This window comes from Carassius carassius, chromosome 13 (genome assembly GCF_963082965.1).
Source record: "Carassius carassius chromosome 13, fCarCar2.1, whole genome shotgun sequence".
Classification (NCBI taxonomy): Eukaryota; Metazoa; Chordata; class Actinopteri; order Cypriniformes; family Cyprinidae; genus Carassius; species Carassius carassius.
In genome coordinates, this window is record NC_081767.1 from 29,256,528 (window position 1) to 29,281,906 (window position 25,379).

The 25,379-nt window shown below is 38.2% G+C and overlaps 1 protein-coding gene across 1 annotated transcript; it reads left to right on the forward strand.

Annotated features, from left to right (window-relative positions):
* Positions 1-1,893: 1,893 nt before the first annotated feature.
* LOC132156295 (leucine-rich repeat-containing protein 4-like) lies at positions 1,894-6,088 on the forward strand. The gene is made up of 2 exons (XM_059565237.1): positions 1,894-3,165; positions 3,285-6,088. Exon 2 carries the CDS (start codon positions 3,406-3,408, stop codon positions 5,344-5,346), a length of 1,941 nt encoding a protein of 646 aa, XP_059421220.1. The 5' UTR covers positions 1,894-3,165; positions 3,285-3,405; the 3' UTR covers positions 5,347-6,088.
* The last annotated feature ends 19,291 nt before the right edge of the window (positions 6,089-25,379 follow it).

Genomic DNA, 25,379 nt, shown 5'->3' on the forward strand with positions numbered 1-25,379 from the left:
TAACAGATGATAAGACGCCAGATGCCAGATTTTGGCAGCTCTACTCGGCAACCATAACAAATGAAGGCGAAAGTGCTTCCCATCACCAGTTCTGAACTGAAAGGTAGAGTTTAAATTGTTGCGGTCTGGTGCAGAGGATTAAAAAAGGTCACTTCCAGAGGGAAAGTGCTGGAATATTTTATTAAAAGTGATTTGGTTGGATGGATGATTAAAGTCAGCACTTGACCATATAACTATATACATTTATACTCTGTCTAAACAGTACACATTTCAGGTGGATGAGCATGGAGTGTAATTGTAAAATCTGACTAACATGGGTGTGCTGATGTGAGCAGCAGTGGTCCTGACTGATCTCAGCTGGGCTCCTTAGGTGTTAAGACCCCTGAGAGAGCTGTCCTCTCGTGTGATGTCACCTACAGTAGCACTGCTGTTCATTCTCCAGAGGGCAGAAGCACAGAAGGCCAGTTCAGTGGTCTAAAGCCTTTTCATATAAAACCACTGGAAGTATGAGAAAAATGTGAGTGCAAGTTCACTTGAGGATGTTTATGTGATTTTATTTCAAGTGAGATGTATTTTCTTAGAATTTGTGAATTATAAATGCTTCTGCACGGAAGGGAAATATAACAGATTATCACTTTAAGTACTCCTAAGACTCAAATGTGCAAATGTTTATAGACGGTAACAATAATATAACATTTTTACCTCATTAAAAATGTTTTGCAAAGAACAAATGTGGAATGGTCAGTTGAGAAGGTGTTTAAAATCAAGTACACTCACATGAGATTAAAAATCCATAGTTAAAGCAGATTTGATTTATATGGAACTGATTGTATCATGGGGGCAGACATGTTGAGATCACATGACCAATCCAATACTACTTAAAACTATTATACAATAATATCTCAGTAACCTATTACTAATACTTTTGCTGGTGGAATAAACAGCAAATAATGGCATCGGTGACTGAAAACATTAGTGTGTGCAATAATACATCCACACTGATAGGTTTTAGTATAAGCCCATGATGACTATTTTTGTTGTAAATTATAAAATGCAATTTAAAATTTATATTGAGGCAGAGAAATTAGAAATTTTCTTGGTAGAGGTTTGTAATTTTAGCACATATCTGGCACTACCTTATTTCTTTCCTTACCTTACCCATTTAAGCTGCGTTATTGTCTTGCCAAACCACACACTTCCATTTTTTTTTCTCACTTGTCTGTGCTGTTCTGGTGTCCCTTAAGACTGGTCTGCCAATGCAAGCAGAGTCAGCATTCACACAAAGATGGTGTCACACCAGTGATCCTTGGGAGCCTTCTATAGCATCATGCCTGTGTTCATTTGCTTTTCTGTTTTCATCTGGAGTACTCAAATGAAAGTATAAAAATGCATTCTTAATACAAATGTACTCTACATAAGTGTATTTCCAAGAAGCATCTCTTCCATTGCATAGTTTTCATATTTAAAATTTTAATTATGCAATGGAAACACCAGTTCATAATACATAAAGTATGTTGAAGAGAAATAAGAAAGTCAGACTGAGAGTAAAGGGGGATAGGAAAAATGAGAGCAAAAAAGATTAACAATGAAAATGTGAGGAATTAGTGTGTACAGTGGAAAGAATTGGAAAGAGTATTTTCAAGACGGCATGAGAGGAAAGTTTGGAAAGAGGTGAAGGAGAATTAAAATAATGAGGATAGAAAGAAAGGATAGAAAGACAAAAAGAGTCAAAGAATGAGAATGAAAAAACAGTGCAAAGTGAATCAGGAAGACTTGGAGAGTATATTGGTGTGTGTGAGTGTTTGAACGAGAGGCAGTACACTCAGCGAGGAGGGGGAAAATGTGTTAATGCACAAGAACACTGCATTAAACCAATGCACTGCTCTGAGCGGGATGCGTCAGCAGTACATTCACGTTTCCACTGAAGGACAAAAGGAGGAGAAAGACTCTGCTGCTTGCAACCCATTCACACAGAGAGAAATACAGAGAGGAGGGTGAGCGCTGGAGGTGAGGACTGCTGCTCTTGCCACTGTTGCCGTTGATGGTCTTCTCTGCTGCGTGTGTGCATGAGCGTGTTTGCGGTCTCTCTCCCTCGCGTGCTTTTTCTCCTGCCTACCTCCCACTGCAGAGCCACTGCCAACCCGCAGCCTCACAGCCAGAGCAGGCAAACTGCCACAACTTACTACCTCAAGACAAGGGAAAATAAAGGAATACCGCAGGATCCACAACGGGGGAGGGAGGGCAAACTACGGAATCCTCTGCAAGGTATCTTTCTGAAATTAGCCACACGTCATACGGTGGCATCAATCTTTTTTTTTTTTCTGAGACTGAGAAAAGAGAGAAAGGAAGAAGGAGAGTGAGGAAGCCAGACAGAGAAAGAGTGTGTGAGAGAGAGAGCACAAGGAGCAAACGATCAGCGGATAGGGAGAGAGCTTCACTACTGCTGCGCTGCTTTTGATGCTGCTCCCCCATCCTCTTTCCCCCCTTCCCCATTTTGCTCCCGCAACACCACCCCCGAGCCCCCCTCTGGAGAAATTGATGGATTATTGCTAACTGTGCACGCGGCAGTCCGCAGCTGCTACAGAAACAGACAGGAGAGCAGAGTGAGTTAAAAAAGCAAGACGGAATGACCGCAGTGTACGTCTGTTAGCCTTTTTGGATTCATTAACATACGGCTGGTCAGCTGAACAAGTGTCGCGGGGGGTGGATGATGGCAAACTAAAAAAAAAAAAGAAAAAAAAAAGCTTAGTCTACTGCAAAGGGGAGAAACGAACCTGAGAAGACTTTTTCTTTTTACAGTTTTCTTGGTTTATTGTGCATGTGCTTCGGCAATGGAGTATTATGAAAATTGTTCAGTGGTATTCAGTGTCGCCTTCCAAGGACAATCAATAGCAGAGCTGAGAGGAGATCTTTTCCAAGCTGACTGGATTCGTGCACCTGCTTAGCTGACTGGGCCTTACCTCTTGAACCAGTTTCACTGAATGCCGCTTCTCTTTGGAATTAATAGGAGCCATTTTGTCAAATCAGTTCATGATCCACTTTACTTTTATAAGATAAATGGCTGAAAATGATGTGCTGTGATCTTAGTGGGAAATATGAGTGAGCAGTGTTGGGGTTTTGCTTCCAAATAAAGGATTATTCTAAGGACAACTCCGACCTAATGAGGTAGGTGCCTTCTATTTCAACATATTTATTCTTTAGATCAGCTTTTTCCCTTCTCTACTCATCTTTTTCTTCCCCAACCCCCATCTCTTCCTCTCTTTCCCTCTCTGTGTTTAACCCAGCACCATCCTGCACTGTCGATGGCAAACAGATGCAGAGTCTTGCTCAAACCAGGGTAGGGCCACTGTTCTCCGTACCCCAGCCGAATCCCCACGCAATGTTGAATTATGAACGCGCTACATCATGAGTCTCTTGTGGCTGGTAACTGTGCACCGTGCCTGGAACGCAGCCCTGCTCTTTGCAGTCTACCTCGTGGTTCGATCATGGAGCGTATGCGCCGCCCCCTCCGGACCACTGACCTGCCCTGGTGTTTGTTCCTGTAGTAACCAGTTCATTAAGGTGGTGTGCACCAGGCGCAGCCTGATTCGAGTGCCCCCAGGTATTCCTGCGACCACACGGCATTTAAACTTGATGGAGAACAGCATAGAGACAATTGAAGCTGGCACATTTCAACACCTTCGTCACCTGGAGGTACTACAACTGGGTAGGAACTCTATTCGTCAGATTGAGGTGGGGGCCTTCAGTGGCCTCAACAGCCTCAACACACTGGAGCTGTTCGACAACCGATTGACAGTGATCCCAAGTGGCGCTTTTGAGTACTTGTCTAAACTGCGGGAATTATGGCTCAGGAACAACCCTATCGAAAGCATACCTTCCTACGCATTTAATCGTGTTCCCTCTCTAATGCGTCTGGATCTGGGAGAATTAAAGAAACTGGAGTATATTTCTGAGGGTGCTTTTGAGGGATTATACAACTTGAAATACTTAAACCTTGGAATGTGTAACCTGCGGGAGATGCCAGTCCTGACCCCTTTGGTGGGGCTGGAGGAGTTAGAGATGTCTGAAAACTACTTCCCAGAGATAAAACCTGGGTCTTTCAGGGGTTTGAAATCTCTGAAAAAGCTTTGGATTATGAACTCTCGGATCACCACTATAGAGAGAAATGCATTTGATGATGTCACAGCCTTGGTTGAGCTCAACCTGGCCCATAATAACCTTAGCTCTTTGCCTCATGAACTTTTTGCGTCCTTGAGTTACCTTGTGGAACTCCATTTGCACCACAACCCTTGGCAGTGCAACTGTAATGTGGTGTGGCTGGCTTGGTGGCTGAGGGAGTACATTCCCACTAATTCCACCTGCTGTGGACGCTGCCACACCCCTGCTTACTTACGTGGACGCTACCTGGTGGAGGTGGACCAGAGCACTTTCCAGTGCTCAGCACCTTACATACTGGATGCCCCAAGGGATCTTAATATATCTGCTGAACGTGTAGCTGAGTTAAAATGTCACACAGCCCCTATGTCATCAGTTAGGTGGCTCCTGCCTAATGGAACTGTTTTGACCCATGGCTCTAATCATCCACGGATATCAGTGCTCAATGATGGGACGCTAAACTTCTCCAACGTGCTGCCAGCAGATACAGGTGTGTACACCTGCATGGTCACCAACATTGCTGGCAACTCCAATGCTTCAGCCTACCTGAATGTGACTGCAGCTGAGCTCAACACTTCTAACCTGAGTTACTTCACTACAGTGACAGTGGAGGAAGTGGAACCCACCTCACAGGAAGTGATCAAGCCAAAGACGGTAACCGCCTCGCCCTCCGTCTTTCAACCTGTTTTTATCTCTACACCGACAGTTTTACTTCAAACACCTCGACAGGTCTCTGTGCCAACTGTACGTGGAACGACAGGTCCACCTGCCAGTCTTGACGAGGTCATGAAGACAACTAAGATCATCATTGGCTGCTTTGTGGCAGTCACCCTGCTTGCTGCCATTATGCTCATAGCTTTCTACAAGCTGCGTAAAAGGCACCAGCAAAGGAGCTCTGTGGTATCTGCTAGGACTACAGATGACATTCAGATGAATAGGAATGTTCCTACCACCCATGGAGGGACAAGTATACCAGGTGAAAGTGGCATGATATCACCTAGCCTGAGAGATCACAAGAACACTTACAAACTCAGCTTCAGCTCCTACAAATCAGCACACTCTTCTCCCTGGCTAGACAACAACTTTGGAAACTCCCTGCACCATTCCCGCCCCACAACCATCAGCACCATCCCTGAACACTACCTGAACAAAACTCACACAAAGGAGAAGGTACAGGAAACACAAATATAACATTCCTACAGCCTTCTGCTCTGTCTTTTATTCTGTTCACCATGAAAACATGCAATAGAATGCACAACAGAAAAGACAGCAATTACTTTTGTACCCAGTGCAAAAATGAGACTGTTTTTCTTGTACATGCTTATACATAAATATATTAATATAAATATATAAATTAATCCACTATGGGATGATACAAGAAACAGATTATATAAAAGTGAAAATGAATTTAAACTATTTTGTAACTCCTATTTAAGATGGGAAAATGTGATGATGCTGATACAACAGATACAACAGTGCAATGAAGACAGATTTGTTTGAAAAGGGGCAACCTGTGATTTTTAGAACATGCTGTATATGATGCAGTAAAGTCCCATTTATACAGATAACTTTCTAAGTAACTGTCCACTGATTGATCTTTAAAGGCTTATCTTCTAAAAGCACCAAGAATTTGTATTGTGCCAAATGTTATACTTGCAATAAATGAGACTGGCTTAAGAGACAAAACATTGCAAAACACAGGTTGGACACCAAGGGAGTCTGCTGTTCTGCAGCTCTCAGCCAAAAGATTTCTTTTGGGCTGCGCCATAGTTTTGCAGCAAGTGTTTAACAGTATCTTTCCAGAACAGACATCCTGCTTGCTTTTTGAGTTTAACCTTCTGACTATTACTCTGATGTCCTCCTGGTTTTTTTTGACAAATTGGATTGACTATCATGTGGTTTTTCCATCCAGTTTGCTGAGTACGATTTTAGTTGCTTTGCCTGTTTCTTTTAGATCCTGTACTGCGTAAATTATGATTTGATTGCCTTTTAGGGCTAAATTAGTAAAAACGCAAGGGCTCAACTGGATGTTAGTTTTTAAGACTTATGAGACAGTTGCAGTGACTGGATGGTTTGTTGCAGGTTTACATTAACATGGCTTCACTTTTTCTTTTTTTTTTTAAGAAAGGTATTCAAATGAATGTGTGAATTATGAACTTTCCTTTATTGAGATCGTTTCAACAGCAATTTACTTTGTCCTTATTTTGAGCAGCTCTATTTTTATGAGGAGTCTACATAGGTTACAACAATAAAAAAGAAAACATTCGGTTTGTATTTCTCTAAACTAATCTCCTTCCTCTTGTTTTGTTTATTCAACTGTAGGGCATTAGCTTAATCATGCAATTATGATAACCATAAAAGAGGTTATAGAAAGCAGCAGATACTTTGCTGGTCTCTGAAAACTAATTTTACTGATAAAGTGAATTATATAATATTCACACTGCAATGAACTGTCACATGGTAAAATTTCTGGCTACAGGAATGTGGTGTCATCTTAATTCTGAATAGATATGCAATTGGCTTGTGCACACACACATACACATAGATGCACACACAAATTCATCCACCTTGTTTCCCGATGCAGTTCTTAATGATATAAAAAGTTATTTGAATCTCTGATCATTTATAGTAAAGTTATGGCTTGCCTCGTTCAAAGCTCAGCAATCAGTGTACTTCAGGTGAAGCATAAGTTAAGAGTTGTGAGTGCAGCATTTAATACAACCCTTTATTGATCTGCTTAACCTGCGACATCCAACAAATTAGAGGCTGAGAGAGAGAGTTGGAAGAGAGGCATTTAGGGGTTGTGATTTAGGTAATTTCCTTATGGAACAACCAACCTTTCTGATGGCTTGTATAAGACAAAATAAATTTACTATAAAAAAATTGTTTAATTCAGTTTAATTTATTATATATATAATAAATTAAACGGAATATTTTATATATATATATAAAACCAAAACATTCATCATAAAATCAGCATGTCAAATCATTTCTTGCAACAGATAATTAAGCAATTTTCTCTTGGTGTCATGCAAAGAATATATTTTTGGCTCCAATGGACACTAATGTCTCATTATGCTGTACATTTTTAGCATGGGGGACAGAGGGTAGGGGCCGGCTGTAATCAGGGGCATCTGCAGATCTGAGGCTGCAGTAACCCTTCCATTTCCTCCCTCACACACAGCAATTTACTGCCCTGGGAAAACAGAACCAGGCCTGAGCAAACATCCACCATCCAAAGTGTTGCAATGATACACACACACACACGAAAACACCCATAGAACATTACATGTCCTTATGTTTTTACATTATTCAGAAGAAAAGAGGCTTTATAGCACACAGTGGTGTTGTATCTGTCGATGATCAGGCTTGTAAATTTAATCTTTAATGCCTGTAGGACTCGTTCTGAGTAGGTCAATGTGACATGGCTTTTTATGGGCTACAAACAAAATGGCAGTTTTCTAATTTTTTTTTTTTTATTGCAATGCCAGAATCAAATTCAGCTAAATTCCATTTGACAGCTGACAATCATACTCTGGACTGCTATTATTATTTTTTCTTCGTTCCCTTGAATTCATAGTTGATGCTATATAGGAGTTTCCTGTCATCACCAAAGCATTTTAACTAAAGCAAAACCCAAATTTCTGAATTCAGAACTGGTAGCTTTCAAAACAATGCCATATCTGATCTTTCAATGAAATAGCATGTGACATCTGAGTAACAACAGCCTTTCGCCATTAGCTTATCACTTTCTTCCATTTTTTCCTCATCTTTTTTTATTACGCTAATTGACATTATTGACTTCCTGCGTCAACACTAGCACTAGTGTGAGACCCACTATGAAGGAAGGCTCATTTTTGATGGATTCGCCATGGGAGACTTATCAGTCTCACAATTATCCTGACAGATTTGAGGACTGCATTTTCCCCTCACCCTCCTCCTTCTGCTGACTGATACATTAGCTTTCTGTAGACTGATAGATAGAGATGAGGAGGGAGAAGGATCTTAGAGAAGAGAGCTCACCAGATGCTTATCAGTTAATGAAGTGTCTGTGCTGGGCTGGGCTTTTCTTTCAATGGCTCTGGGCTCTGACGGTCATCTTGGCCATGGGTGAGTGGCATGCTGTTTTAGCGTTATAACAACGGTGAGGCCTCTGCTAGGTTATAAAGATTGGCTCTCAAGATTTGGCAGTGGAAGAAAAAGGGGTGAAGAAAGTACAAAGTGAACTATTGCAAGTTTAACTGTACAGTAGTGGCAAGATTTCTAAAAGTAAAATTCCTGAGGGGGGGGGGGGGGGGGTAATGTATACTCATAACAATACTCACATACAAGAAAATAAGAAGCAACAGCAGTTCAACCTATTGCAGATATTTATTTATTTTAATATTAGCAGATCAAATAATTTATGCTTTATCCTATCCAAATGCATTAAGCATAGGATGGGATTTTTCATTTACACAGTCTATGCGATCAGTCAAGCATGCTCTAATTGGGCTTATACTAAAAGTTATTGTGTCATTCTCAAACAGAACCATGATCCCTTTCTGGCATTCCTAGAAAGTGATATTTCATTAAGCATGGCATTCCAGCAAAATAAATGCAGGTGTAGGATGTACAGTAAGCTGGTTGCACTCCAGTTATCTGGGTTCAAGAAACTCATTAAATAGATATATAGACTATGTGGTCTTGTAAATTGCTTTGAACTAAATGGAAACTAAACATTTAGAATTTGTTATTTTCACATATTTTGATCGACCCCTGTGCAGGCAACAAAAGGCTAATGCACAGAGAATATAGCAAGGGAAATATCATGATGGGGAAGTCGTGGCCTGGTGGTTAGAGAATCGGACTCCCAATCGAAGGGTTGTGGGTTCGAGTCCCGGGCCGGCAGGAATTGTGGGTGGGGGGAGTGCATGTACAGTTCTCTCACCACCCTCAATACCACGACTGAGGTGCCCTTGAGCAAGGCACCGAACCCCCAACTGCTCCCCGGGCGCCGCAGCATAAAAAAAAAATGGCTGCCCACTGCTCCGGGTGTGTGTTCACAGTGTGTGTGTGTGTTCACTGCTCTGTGTGTGTGCACTTCGGATGGGTTAAATGCAGAGCACAAATTCTGAGTATGGGTCACCATACTTGGCCGAATGTCACTTCACTCACTTTTATGATCGACCCATCAGATAAAGAAATTGCAGGGCTGTATCTCTGTGCCCCAGGAACATCCAGACAGCAGACAGATGCCCACCGAGAGTTTAATCATATATCTGTAACAAAGTTTTTCTGTTGAGGGATGTAACAACATTGTTCAGCTTTCATTCTGAAGTGATAACTGGAATGAGCTGCCTTCCTACATTTTTAAAGACAATCGGACAGCTAGAATTTCCTCCTATCGATTTCTGTTTGAGGACAGGCAGAGCTGTAATGGATGGTTGTGGTGATGCTCCCTGACAGACTGACAAATTAAAAGCCTGTCCGATTCCATTTTGGAGACAATGAAACATGTTAATTTAGTGTGATTTGGTTGTATCCAGTAGCTGCTTTTAACAGGGTCATCACTACGCAAGATGGTACATTTTACAGAACCAGCCACCTAAAATCAAGGTATGAGATTTGACGCGAGTGCCTGTGTGGGTGTTGCACTGGCAGCATGACTCAAACCAGGAAGGGATGAGGAGTGTTTATTCAGGGGTACCAGCCTCTGCAGCCTCCAACATGTTTATATTGTCTGGAAATACAGAACTTGTTTGCTTGTTTAGTTAAAGTCCAATCCTCCCATTTCTTATGAAGATTTTAGGACAAAACCAAACACAGTGGCTAAGTGCCATCAGACCCAGACAAAATGCAAGCCAGGGGAGGAAAAACACCAACAAGGCAGAGGAAAACCACACCAATAAATTCCCTGTATTCTTCACAAGAACATGGCAGCATACCATAATTCCATCTGACAAGGCTTCATAAAATATAGATGAAAAGAGAGGGATTTTTCAAGGACCTCTCAAGGTTTCCAGTTGTGGAACATTTGAGCAGTAGGAGTTATGAATGAAGCATTCATGGATGAAGGAGTGCCACCTTCAAGGTTGGTGTCTCCTCTGCTCAAACTCCACATATCAACTTGCACATTTCACAGCAATCTGCTGGATGACAAGTGTGCATGTGGGTTTTGTATTTGATGCAAAGTGACTACACGTGTTTAATAAGAATCATGTGAAAGTGATAAATTGGTTACTCAAACATTTACTGCTGAGGAATCATATTGCTCCTATAAATGCATCAAGCCCATACAATATGACACTTCAGCCAGAAACTTCTAGTAGTAACCTGTAACATTTAAGGAGTTTCATCTGACCTGCTCTAACCTGCCATCCTTTAAGAAATAAGCAATGGGAAGTCATTCCTAAGGGGCAGTACTCCAAATTGGGTAAACAGGAAAGTTTTATGTTTGCAGATGTGCGGAATAGGAATCGTAATTCTCAAACTTTCTATGTTAAATATAAAGCTTTGATTAAATATGGAACTATATTATTTATAATTATAAAAATATTTTCACATATATACTGTATATCTTTTCACAGATGCATATATATATATATATATATATATATATATATATATATATATATATATATATATATATATATATATGTTTGTGTGTGTGTGTGTGTGTGTGTGTGTGTGTTCATGATTTTTTTTATAATTAAGTATTACTATTCTGTGCAGATCATGCAAAACACAAGTGTTATTTTCTTAACATCTTGATCTACAGAGTTGATTTATTTTGTCTTTTCTTTTTCTAGAAGCCACAAAGCCATTTTTTCTTCCCTTTTATTTTTAAGGACAAGACAATGATACCTACAAATAATAATAAAATTAACAAACAACTCCAGTCCAAAATATAGGATTAATAGATACAGAAAATAATTTAGCTAGTTTGCTATCCAAGATTTATTTTAAGAAATGAAACACTTGTCTATGCACTTTATTGGCTTAAAAGGCTCTCATATAGTCAACTTCATTACATGTTTGTCATTGGCTTGTTATTGACCATCAGCTCGGGATCTATTATCACAAAATAGAATGTAATGAATATGCAAAATAGTGCTTGATTCCTAAATGGCCATGCTTTCAAATATGGTGGAACAAATTAAGTTATTGGTGGTCTATGAAGAGATTTATTTAGTCAAATTTAGTACAAGATAGCTACTTCAACAAAATGTGTCACACTTTCAATAAACATCACAGAAGGTGATACTTTGATTCCACACTCAAATGCTGTGGGGTTAATGACATACAAACACCACATGAATTAATTAACATGAGAACTATTAGTTGGAACTTATTGGGGAACATTAATTAAATAATGGAACATCTGTGTTCTGCAATTAACTGTATATGTACTGGATATTGCTGTATTAATGGCTCTCACTCTAATATTCTTAAACAAAGGCTGAAAAGAAAAAGAAAATTGAGACCTGCTTCTGATCAGTTTTCATGCATCAACTTCAACTAGCAGCTTTCCATTTTTACTTACTCCTACATCAAAGGAATAATGCAAAAGTACAAAAAAGCAGTCCAATCAACTTAAGAACTTTATTTAAAAATTTTCGTTACAACCTAATTTTCAGTTTTCTACGGAGACCGAGTGAACGCAATAGTAAATCGAGGGAATGCAATAGTAATCGTGTGCACGTGTTAGTACAGTGAGGGAACGAATTAGTAAATCGTGTGCAAAATTTATGTATTTTTTCTTGCATGTCATGTGCGGGGCTCCATAGTTTTCTTATACCACTATGGATCAGTGGCTTCCCCCCAATATTGCACATTTTGCATCTCTTCTTTGTCCGACACACCTATTTCAGGTCTTGGAGTGTCTACTAATGAGTTTGTGTTTGAGGAACGTGGTTGGGAACCCCTGATATAGTTAACCTGCTCACAACTCCCAGACCTCAGAACATAACATTATAAATTCTACATCTGTGTCAATATTTCAGACAGACAAAGAGAAATGGAAGAGATAGAGAGAAAGGCCAGGGATTCAGTGTTTGCTTAACATGTCACAGTTCTTAATGCTTCCAACATAGCAAAGATCCTGAGTCAGATCTCCTGAGGACCTGTCTGACTAATTCATGTACACTAACACACATCTCGTCTCAGGGCTTATCACAAAGCAGTTTAGATAAATTATACATATCAAAGCAGACAGAAAGCACCAGCATCATCTTTAAACCCTAGAAAAGTGGAAAAACCTAAGTAGGTTTTATCAAAGCATTGCATCATTTAAGTGTGGCAAAACGCTGAAATATTATCCCATCAGAAGCAATGCTTAGCAGCTGCTCACATGCTCCAATGCATAGCCTACGTAAAAGAGTACTAGCATACTGCTCGCTTTGCCCTATAGACTATATTAAACCTACTATTTTATTTATGTCATTCTATTTTAATTTTATTTTCTATTTTATTTAATTCTACTATTTTATTTATGTCATTCTATTTTAATTTTATTTTCTATTTTATTTAATTCTACTATTTTATTTAATTAAATATAAAATAGTTCTCAATTGGCATTCAGTTATTATCCTTTACTTAATTATTGACCCAGTCCCACCTCTTGGAATTCTGAATCAAACAAAACAGAAAAAAATAATTGTAAAAAAAAAAAAAAAAAAAATATATATATATATATATATATATATATATATATATATATATATATATATATATATATATATATATATATAGAAGCCAAAAAATTAAATGTCAAAGGAATAATGTCACTCAAAAATGTATATTTACTCACCCTCAGGTCATCCAATACGTAGATGAGTCTGGTTTTTCAACAGAACAGATTTGGAAAAAATGACATCACTTGCTCACTAACGGATACTCTGAAGTGAATGATTGAGACGGTTTTGTTCATAAAAAAATACTTGATCTGTGCATATTTCTCCTGATTCAGACAGAATGACACTTTCACTGGTGAAATCAATATTATGGAGAGATGACTCGTATTTTAGCTGGAAGCAACAATTTGAAGTTAAAAACATCTTAATGATGAATTTATTACAAACAGCTTTTCACTTCACAAGACATTAATTGACTGACCGAAATCGTGTTGTGGATGATCGTGATGCTTTTATCAGCTGTTTGGACTCTCATTCTGACAACACCCATTCACTACAGAGGATCCACTGGTGAGCAAGTGATATAATAGTGATACAAGTGATAAATATTAAGTTTATCCAAATCTGTTCCGTTGAAGAAACAAACTTATGTACTTCTTGAAATTATAAACTGATAGGACATGAATTAAGATGAAATTGGCGACTGAGTAGAAGATGGATGAATTGGAATGAGAAAGATTTAGAAAGAATCATAGCAAAAAAAAGTAAAAAAATAAATGTAAAAGTGTTACACTCACCATGATTTTTAAATCATGTTTTCTTCTCTACATACAGAGTTAAGGTGAGCTGCTTGTGCGAATGTCATCATATTAAAAAAAAACAAAGAAAGAGCGAGGACAGGAAATCGTGGAAATATATATATATATATATATATGTACACTGTAAAAAAGATCTACCTGGTTCTACTTAAAATCATAAGTTAAGCAGCTGCCTCAAAATTTCAATTAAAAACAAAATGGATTAATGAATTGTTTTAACTCATTATTTTGAGTCTTGTTAAGCTGTGAATTGCCTTCTGTGAGTCAACATGACTATACAATTATTGTTGTTTCAACTTAGCTATGCAAGTTCAAAATAAAGTGAACTCAGTAAAGAACATTCTGTTAACTTATCCCCATTAGTGGGTTCAACTTAGTAATTTCAATTAAGTAATGTCTTTGAATTAGGGTATCGAGTTAAGATGATCTAAAAGAATGTCTTGTTTTAACTTAATTATAAAAACAGACAAATTTGAGTACAAAACTTTTTTTTTATTATTAAAACCAATGTTAACCCAATACAAGCTATACATAAACACTTCAATCATCTCAAACTTGCAATCAATACTTTTTTGGTACCAAACTTCAGTTGGGTGCAGGTCACATAATGAGGCTAAGATAAAAAGAAGGATTGTGCACAATCATGGGGTTGACTGCTGATCTGGCAGTTGTCCAGAAGACAATCATTGACACCCTTCACAAGGAGGGTAAGCCCCAAACATTCATTGCCAAAGAAACTTGTTCACGCCAAGCCGACTCATCTTGTCTGATGGAAAAATGAGGCACCCAGCACAGCAAAAACGCCAGTGTACATTGAACTCAATTTTAGTCAAATTTAACACTCTTGAAATGTATATATGACTCCCTCCGTTTTAGAGTTAAAATACCACTGTCAAAAGTGTGAAATATGTACATTACTTACAGAGTACATTAAAACACTGAAATAGTTTATTTGTAAATCCAGCATGGTGTTAAAATGTACTAAGAATGTGTCAAAATGTGTTCAGGTGTTCAATGTTCAAGTAAAAACAAACAAAAAAAACCATACATACATACATATATATAAAATAATCCACAAATCAATGCGTTTACAATTATAAAATTACAATTACAGTGTTTTCAATACATTTAAACATATTCTTAAATTTTTTTAACATATAGTCAAAGCAAATCATAAAAGCAAGTCAAAGCAAATCAGTGCAAATTCTTATTTTGTCAATATGTATTTTGAATTTTATTAGGTTTATAGTGCTTACATTTAGCTGCTTAAACCACAGCATGCTTAAACCACAAATCTCCTGATAACTAGCTGCATTGACCCTGCCCTTGATAAAACACAGTGGACCAACACCAGCAGCTGAAATGGCACCCCAGACCATCACTGACTATGGATACTTGACACTGGTGCGCGCACACGAGCAAATGTCCCGAATGTGACTATTAACACTCAACAGTGTTGTTCGTCTCGAGGCGCGCACATGCGCAAAGAGCTGTCTTCCACTCAATTTAAAATGGCAAGTTCATTCAAGCACCTGGAATTTGTGATTCATTGAAGTAACTTATGAACCTAAATTGGAAGATTGAAAACTCAAACAATTGAGTTGAAATTTCAAAACACATTTTTTTATGTCTGATTTAATGACATATATAAGTTATCATAACTTTTTGATCAGATCATTTTTTACAGTGTATGTATATAATGACTGATTAAAACAGAAAGATACAAATCAAAAGCAGCGAACCCATTTTACCCTACAGCTTTTGAAATTCAAACACCACTTTCTTTGCCTCATACTAATCTCACCACTGCAAAGGGGCAAAAAAATAAGCCTCATAAACTGCTGCAAGAAAGCAGGATTGCAGAGCAAAGGATATTAAAATCCCAAAAGTGCCTTTTCTTTTGTTGAGTAGAGGGGATTGAAACAGTGAACCTGACAAACTCATTTAGCTTAATCCTCACATTTGGATCCCCGGGAGAGTAACACTACCGCATCCACACAGGGTACAGTGCTGCACACAACATGTCCGAAAACGGACTAAATCAACATGACCTCCTTAGTCGGGTGTTTGTTTTCCTTGATGCAGCCGATTTTTATGTTTGTGTGGGAGTAAATGTATTTTATGTGTGTGAGGCAGTCAAGTACGGTAGATAACGATAGAGAAAAGCTGTCTAAACTGGTCCAGCAAAATATGTCCATTTTTGTTATTGACTCGTTAAATTTTCAATAAATCATTTTTATTTTGTCTATCATTTCATCAAGTAAGATTATGCTTGTTTGCTCACATGCATTCTCATACTCCAGTAACTTTGTTAACCGCCTCTCTAAAACAAATGTAATTGTCATCTAGGTGAATACTATGGAAGCATATGGGTAGTAATATTCAATTTGGGATGTAATATGCAAAATAACAATGCAATATGTAAAATGACAATGCATTTCTGTATTTACATTTACATTTTCAAATACATCTGTGCAACGTTTGGTGCAAAATGAAAATGAAAATTAAATTACATAATTTTTATTTGCCATATCATACACCAGTTTTAATATGTAAAATTAATACTAATTTTAACGCTTTATAAGTTGCAATTGAAATGAAAATGTATTACAGAAATTATTAGATATGTATAACATGTTCAAGCAAAAACTGTGGCAAAATGATCATTTAAATGCTATTTTTCTTAAATGCATTAACACTCACAGTCAAGACACTTACGACTGCATTTTCATTCAGTGTCCCGCAATGAATGTAGCAAAATTCAATGTGCACACTGAAAATGCATTCCCGAGCCGATCACGTGTCCGCCCCCTCCCACCATGTCAATCACTGCGTGAACAAGGCGGGGCTTGCAGAAGGTCAAGAGACTCACTACTCAAAAAGAGGATTCAAGTGAGAGAACATGGACAAGACAGTTGGCCCGTGTACGTTTTGATCATTTCGGATTATGGCTTCAATATTTCATTCGCACTTGTGGGCGGAGCTGAAATGCTGCTTTCATCTGATTGGTCGAATCGCTCCAGCTTCAGCTCGGTCTTTTCATTCTTTCAGGCAGAATAAGAGTTAGTACGAGTGCGGCACTGTAATGTCTGAAACCACTGCTCACTGTTAATTAGCATAATATTTGAATCAGATGTAGCTGGGCACATAATTCATGCTGCTGCGACTTGCAAGAGACCCCGTTAAATTATTTAAAATTAAATTCTAGGTTATAGTATTGTATAAATATTGACCCACTGATAAAAACAGTGCAAATAGTTCTGTCTCCTTGGATAACAGTGAAGTGGAAATAAATATAGTTAAATTTATGAAATAAAATTAAATTGGATTTTTTGGGAAGGTAAGTCTGGCCAGTTAAATTAAATTATTTCTAGGTTATAGTATTGTATAAATATTGTCCCACTGATAAAAACAGTGCAAATAGTTCTGTCTCCTCGGATAACAGTGAAGTGGAAATAAATAAAGTTACATTTATGAAATAAAATTAAATAGGATTTTTTGGGAAGGTAAGTCTGGCCAGTTATACAGCAACACGAGTCAGACGAGTCTGAAGATCTGAGCTGAATTTGGTGAAACATTAAAGTTCTAGTCTGTGTCAATTACTCTCATAATAAATAATAATAATAATGTTACCCGTATTTTTCGGTATAAGTTGCATCAGTCCAAAAATACGTCATGACGAGGAAAAAAACATATATAAGTCGCACTGGACTATAAGTCACATTTATTCAGAACCAAGAGAAAACATTACCGTCTACAGCAGCGAGAGGGCGCTCTGGGGTAGGCTACAGGAGCACTGAGCAGCATAGAGCTAATTTTACTATTTTTATTTCAGAAATGTAACTTTAAATTGTAAATTTTACAATTATTTATTAATGTCACTCACACATACATAGTGCCTTATGACTTAAAAGATGAGAGTGGTAAATTTTAAACAGACATGGAACTGTTCAGTCTATTATTGATTTTTATTTCCACTTCACTTTTATCAAAAGAGAGAGAATGCCTCAAGGTTACGTATGTAACCCTAGTTCCTTGAAGGAACGAGATGCTGCGTCGAAGCGCTTTGGGGAACGTCCCTGACGAGACCGACTCTGAATATCGTATGCAATCTGTCCATCGGAAAGGCGTGACGTCACGGGCGGGGTGACGTCGCGACCAGGAAGCTATAAAAGCACGTGCCGTGCAGCTGGCTTCAGCTTCGAGTAGGGAACTTTAGGTCTCAGCCTCAGTGCACCGTGAAGGAAACGTGTAACTAGGGGGTGTCTACCCACTGACTGACCATTGAAAGGGACATAGTAAGCAGCAAGAGGAGTTTTCCTCAGAATTTAATGAAATCAAACAATCAGACAAGTAAGTACGGTCTGGATTGTGATACAATACACATTGAAGTGATATATTGAACTTCTCGAAGTTAGATAACAGTCATTAGATTCCTCAGAATCCAATGCAATCCAAATCCTCAGAATTTAGTGAAATCAAGCAATCAGACAAGTAAACACGGTCTAGATTGTGATAAAGTACACATTGAAGTGATAGAACCAACTCCTGCTTATTAAATGGAGTTTAAATAACCAGACACGCAGTCTGGTATGGAAAAATTCACATCAAAACTGAAAATGATGTAATACACGCGTTGCCTCGACAGCCCCTCAAAGATTAAATAGCTGCTCATTAATGCTGCCCGTATAATGTTAGGCATAACACTGTTTGTTTTATACTGTGTTTATGCAACTTTATGTTTGTGCAACTACAAGCTCGCTGACGCCCTCCGTGTCAATCTCCTCGGAGAAAGAAAGGCAGAGCGTCAAGCCCGATGCTCGGGGGGGGGGGGGAGAACCGAAGCTCGGGCTTCCGAACCCCGGAATCAGGCAGATCTGGTGGGTAAGGTAGGAGATAAGGACGTGTCCGTCTCCATACCTTCCAGCAGATCGATCTGCGAACCCAACGAATGCCGGCGCGACTTCGCCTCGGCGAAAGCGGAACCGGCATCGCGAGGAACGCTGGCGAAGGCTCACTTCTCGAAGAGAGCCCTCCGGGATCGAAGCGTCCGCATTGGCATTCATTCACAATGCGGGCAGTCGGCCCCCTCGAGAGCCGACTCAGCGACAACAATAAATAGGACCAACGGGACAGACTTTGACATGCACACACAGAGCGCTTGCTGACAGATGCGAAGCTGAAGCCAGCTGCACGGCACGTGCTTTTATAGCTTCCTGGTCGCTACGTCACCCCGCCCGTGACATCACGCCTTTCAGATGGACAGATTGCACACGATATTCAGAGTCGGTCTCGTCAGGGACGTTCCCCAAAGCGCTTCGACGAAGCTCGAGTTCCTGAAAAGGAACTATATGCACTGTATTTATCAGTGAGACAATATTCATACAATACTACAACCTAGAAATAATTTGCAGGTTTCAGCAGCACGAATTATGTGCCCAGCTACATCTGATTCAAATATTATGCTAATTAACAGTAAGCGGTGGTTTCAGACATTACAGTGCCACACTCGTACTGACTCTTATTCTGCCTGAAAGAATGAAAAGACCGAGCTGAAGGTGGAGCGATTCGACCAATCAGATGAAAGCAGCGTTTCAGCTCTCATTTTACAAATTGCATTGTCATTTTGCATATTACATCCCAAATTGAATATTGCTACCCATATGCTTCCATAGAATACCGCATATATCAGCGAATATAAGACTGAAGCCACTGAATTGCAGCCATCCAATCTTGAAGCAAACTGCAGTTTCCGAGCGATGTCGTTTTCCGTAGCTTCATTAACAGGCGCATAGTGCTACTTCCATGCCTCCTCAAGGCAATGTCCCATGCTAAGGTTGTATTTGCAATTAGCCCTGATCCCTTTGGGAACTTCAGCAGCGGAAGTCTCAATGACATTCACCACGGCAACAAACTGTCCTTTATGGCTGGGTTAATTAAGCCCCGGACAGCCTGACTTCCTCATGAACTCATATTCTATATCAACTAGATGATGTATAGAGATGTATATGGAACTAGAGATGTATATGGAAGTGTACTGCAGATATACCAGGTTAATTTAAGACCTGTGGAATATTAAGTAAATTAGGACTAGTAAACACCTCCCCAACATAGCCCAGCAAATTTCAACTGTTTTTGGGTTTGTGTATGTGTATCAATGTGTTTTAATCCTGTTGACACAGTGTGAAAACTCAACATCCTAAATCCAACAGCCAAATTTAGAATTTTTTTTTTTTTTTTTTTGGTCAGCCTTAACAGAAAACAACAACACCATCTGAAATCGCAGGGATATTTCCTTTGTGGTTAAGCTTGCTTTTTAACAGCGGCAGAGAGGTCAACCACCAGGTTAACCACACAAATCTATACATATTAAAAACGAATTAATATAAGTAAAACAGTTTACATGACTTAAACATATCAAAGCAGACAAAAAAGCACCAGGAAAAAATTAAGTATGTTTTCTGAAAGCATTGCATCAATGTATAATGTCAAAACATTATTATACTTTCAGACCCATTGATTAGAAGAACCTAGAATATGACATATTTTCAGTTGTTTCACACTTTTTTGTTATGTATATAATTCCATACATAATTCCACATGTGTTAATTCATAGTTTTAATGCCTTCAGTGTGTATCTACAATTTTCATAGTCATGAAAATAAAGACAACTCTTTGAATGAGAAGGTGTGTCCAAACTTTTGGTCTGTACTGTATATATATATATATATATATACATACATACAGTGGCATGAAAAAGTTTGGGAACCCTTGCAGAATCTGTAAAAATAATTTTAACAAAATAACAGATATCATACTGGAATGCATATTATTTTTGTCCTGAGTAAGATATTTTACATAAAATATGTTTACATATAGTCCTCAAGACAAAAACAATAAAATAAAATAATAGTTTGGGAACCCTTGGCTGTTAATACTGTGTGTGGTTACCTGCGTGATCCACAACTGTTTTTTTTTTTTTGTTTGGTTTTTTTTTTTTTGATAGTTGTTCATGTGTCCCTTGTTTGTTCTGAACAGTTAGACTGAGCACTGTTCTTCAGAAACATCTTCCACTTGCTGCAGATTCTTCAGTTTTCCAGCATCTTTTGCATATTTGAACCCTTTCCAGCAGTGACTGTATGATTTTCAGATCCATCTTTTCACATTGAGGAAAATTTATGGACTCAAACATGACAATTTAAAAAATTTAACAAATGTGTGCTTGATAGTTGTAACTTTCACAGGCATGTAAAAGAACACAGTGGCATCTCTGAGTTAAGATGGCTCCGAATCAGGGTTCAAATACGATAACCACAATTTATGGACCATTCCATTCAGGGTTTAATTATATAACCTTGTTTTTACCAACCCAGGGACCTCATTTATAAAATTCATGTACAATCACATTTGATCCTAAATACTATGAATTTTATCATAAATATATTTCATATGCACAAATTAGCAATATTTAACTGCTTTACATCACTGAAATCAATTAATTTATATTATTTCCTGATTTTATTGTCCACTGATAATGAGTGCTGTACTACTTCTGAACCATAAAGAGATAACTGTAGGTGTTCTATAGGTGATGCACACATTGCACTTGAATTTGAATAAATTCAAAAAGATTATAAAAGATGTCAGTGACTATGGTAAGTTTTATTTTAGGACCATTATATTACACCTTTAATTTTTTGGTGCCATGTTAGTGGCACATGAAGTTAAAAACTGTTCACGAAGATTTAGAGGGATGTTTAGAAAAGGTTGAGAGATTAGAAGAGCTAGACACAGAAAGTGAAAGAGAAATTCCCAATTTCTCAGTGTCTTTATTATAGTGCAACATGTTTGTGATTTCAGTCCACACCATTGGGGAATACCACATAAAAGCATGTTTTATATTTCCGAGTTATTCGTTTGAATGTTCTCTATAGGTGACTCTCTGTCTGGGTGCAGGAAAGTTGTGAGTAGTCTTTCTAAGCGCTGCCCTCCAGAATCGCCTCTGGCACCAAGCAATTCATACTTCCAGGAAGAGGTCAGAAATATGACTTGCTAAAAAATATATAGGATGTACAGCGAAAGTCTGAGTGGCCAAAAACTTTCATAGACAAGGTGTCACACATCAGTATACAATCTCAGTGAAGATCATGAATATGTAAAAACATTGTTTTGCATGCTGCTAATTCCCCAGACCACTGAGATTTGCCCTGCTTATTCAAGTCAATTCTCCAGCAGCTATTAACCCCCAGCTGTTCATATGCCATTAGATAACCATCATCTTAATAGATGTAAACAAAATCTGCCAGGCTGCGTGTTTCAGGAAGGTGCAGCAATTTGCAAGGCTCAGATTCAGTGGCATCCGTGATGACATTTAGGGTGACTCATTTCATCTGGCAAACAATTCGCTGCCTCTCTCCTGGCAAAAACCTTGAACATACTCAGTCACACACACAATTCAAACATGTATGTTATTTTTCTAACAGTACAAAGTTAAGAATTAAAACAATTACATCTTTAAAAGATTGCATGCAGCTTTTTAGAAATATTGAGAGCAGTCATTAAGTTATTTCTCCTTTTAAAATAAATAAGCATGAGCGCCGTATCTTGTATCAGGGGGAATTAGACTCATGCACTCAAACTCAATCAGATTCTATCAAACGCTCACATAAACCTGCATAATGACAAGCAACTGAAGCCAAGCATATACGCTCATCCATGTGATCCGGTGAGCCTTCGGAGAAAGTGAGTTAAATCTCAGTTTGTGAGTCCACAGCGGACGGGAGTGATGAGCAGAAAAACGCTAATATTGGCCATGTTTCATTTCACATGTTGCTATGATTAATTCAGCAGTGGATTACTCCATCACACTCGTGGCCTTTGTGCCTGCATCTCTTCTCTCATTGAAAAGCCCAAAACAACAGAGTCCCTGACTCTGAACCCCTGTAAGCTGTCTAGTTATATTATGTGCTAAAGTGTGAGCATTTGTATCTTCTGGGAGAACACTGGAAATTATTTGATTAGATGTGTTTGAAGAGCTTGACTTTATTAGTCCCTATGTAACTTGATTTGGAAGACTTTGTTTAGAACAATGTGTGCAGACTCCGATAGGTTTGTATTAGATTGTGTAAAGGGTCCTGTGTAGTATACTGCTAGACTGGTTCCATCTGTGCAACTGTTTTCTTTGCATCTATGATGGAATTCCCCAAGAAAGTGCTATGCATCTATAATGAACCCCTCCGTCAAGTGCATCAAGTATTCATAACGCGAGTATGGACTGCAAGAGACGTGCAAGGCTGTTTCCACTACAGGGAGTTCCTGTGAATGGAAAAGGATGACTAATAATGGCCAGAGATGGTCCTGTGTGGGGATAGAAGGTCATAAATCGGTCTTAAACTGTCAGATAAACACCTTATTATGGAAGGTTTGTATCTAACAATCACACAATAAATCTCAGAGGGTTTTTAACCAACTGAAAATATAGATTTTTGCTGATTCAAATAAGGATACTTGCAAGAACTTTTTGAGAATTTTTTCCATATGCATAACACACTAACATGGAAACTTGAGATAATTTACACAACACTAAAACTAAATTCTTTATTTTAATTATTTTATTATTTTTTATTTCCTTTATGTTCATAAAAATTAAGATTTTTAGAATGTAGAGTTCCAGTTCCCAAAAGTAAACAAGAATGTCCTCCTCATCTGTCTGTATGGACTCGCATCAGGCAAACAATGTGGTAGAGACATGGCAGTCATTCTCGAAGTGATGTACACTTGACAGCAGCAGGGTGTTCAGGGTGAGAGGTTTTCCAGCAAATTACACTCAACGTGTTTGACCAGTATGACAGAAGCATTGACTCAGCACCTTCCACAGATGTTCCACAAATGCCTTCCTTCAGTAAAGCCCCTCTGCTCATAAAACAATCCACCACCTGCTTTACAACAGGTCTGTGTACGGGCCACAGGTGTGATTATGATCTTGTTAAAATCAAATGAGGAGAAAATGCAAAGAGGATGTGGGGGTGCAGCAGTAAAAATAATCCCACAAATCCATGTTTCTTTAATATGATATACAGTGATGGGAGTAACGATGCATATGTACAGTATGCTGCCAATTCATGTTAAGTGAACCTCTCGCAAGGTCATGTTTGAACAGGTTTAGTACTGTCATCAAATCAGCACAAAGAAAGTAAATAAAGTTCCTTTACCCTTTTGCACAGTTTGTGTTAAGAGTGCCAGTACGGCAGATGGTCACCTTTATAATTAATCTAAATATAATGCAACTTAGTATGCATGCATTAAATTTACATTTAAGTTATAAAGGGCAAAGTGCATTAAACATTCAAAAGAGCCAATCACTGCCCTTTGATTTCAGGATTAGTGTTCTGATTTGTTGACAAGAATGTTCTAAAATTAACAAAGAACATTTGTGTACATCATATTATGCATAACACTACATCAGCCTCACCTCATTCTGGCTCATGCAAATAGATGTGCACATCTTTTCAACAGTAACAATAATTGTCACGATGATTTTCTCATCTAATAACACATTAAACACATGCATTGCATCTGCATAAACTGTGGGGTTCCAAGGAAGATTTGATGACATTTGTGCATATTGGCTGCACTTCGTGTGTAGCTGTACAGGCTGCTACATAATTATATGTTTAGATTATGAGGAGACGTACTGGTATTTATAACATTGCTTTTAAAACAGTTAGGTCCAGCCCTGGATGCTTACTGGTCAATATACTGTAGCTGTGCTAATATAAAGGGCACAGTAACACCTGTGCATGAAAAACATAATTTAGCCACTGTTTACAGTATGACTGTATGCCACTTAAATGGACAGTATACTCAACAAATGAACATTCTAGTCAAATTCTCATGTTGTTCCTAATCTGTATGATTTGCTTCTGGGGAAACCAAAAAAGAAGTTTGTCTGACATACTGTACTCTCTGCCAACAGTGGATATTGACCATCACAAAACACCATAAATTATATAACATTATATAAAAAACTTATATCAACAATTTAAATTAAAGTAAAAATATTCTTAGCAAGCCTAAAAATGCATTACTTAAAAAAAATAAAAATAAAAAAAAGAATAAATTTTTTTTTTTCAAAAATAGGAAGGCCGCATTTGCCAGCAATAAAAATGAAATAATTGAAGACTGGAATGTACTGACATTTATTGACATTATTCACTGGAAATCATGTGTGACAGTCATGTTCATCACTATGCCGAAATGAGAAAAAAAAAAGATAGAGAAAAGGTCCAAAATGTCACTCAAAACAGACTACTGTTTAAAAGTTCTGGGGTCTGTAAGATCGTAATGTTTTTGTAAAACTTGTCTTATGTTCACAAAGGCTGCATTTATTTGATATATATATATATATAGTGTTCCTTTTGTGTTTTAAATAGAGTCATGTCTAAAGTGGTTTCGGGCATTCATCTAGCAATGTCCTTCACTTCCTTTATCTTAATGCTTAAATATACATTACAATGTGACCCAGATACTGTTTTGTAACCCCACCGACTCTTTCCAATTCACATTGTCAGTGTTGCTGAACCTGAAAAAGGTGCTCCATTCACTGCTCATTCAAATACACTTGAGGCTCGAGTGAATGGACTCCTTTGGACTTGCTTAGAGTCTCCTGTTGCATGGACTGACTGGTTGGCTCAAGGGCAAATGGTTCTGAAAGACATGAACAGACAGAATCGGGCAGTCCAGTGGCCAAAGTGAGTTAGAGAACCTAAGGACAGAGCCTGTGATGTTTTAG

What these genes read in the sequence shown, in the direction of transcription:
- LOC132156295 (XM_059565237.1), top strand. Translation starts at nt 3,406, where the DNA reads ATGAGTCTCTTGTGGCTGGTAACTGTGCACCGTGCCTGGAACGCAGCC.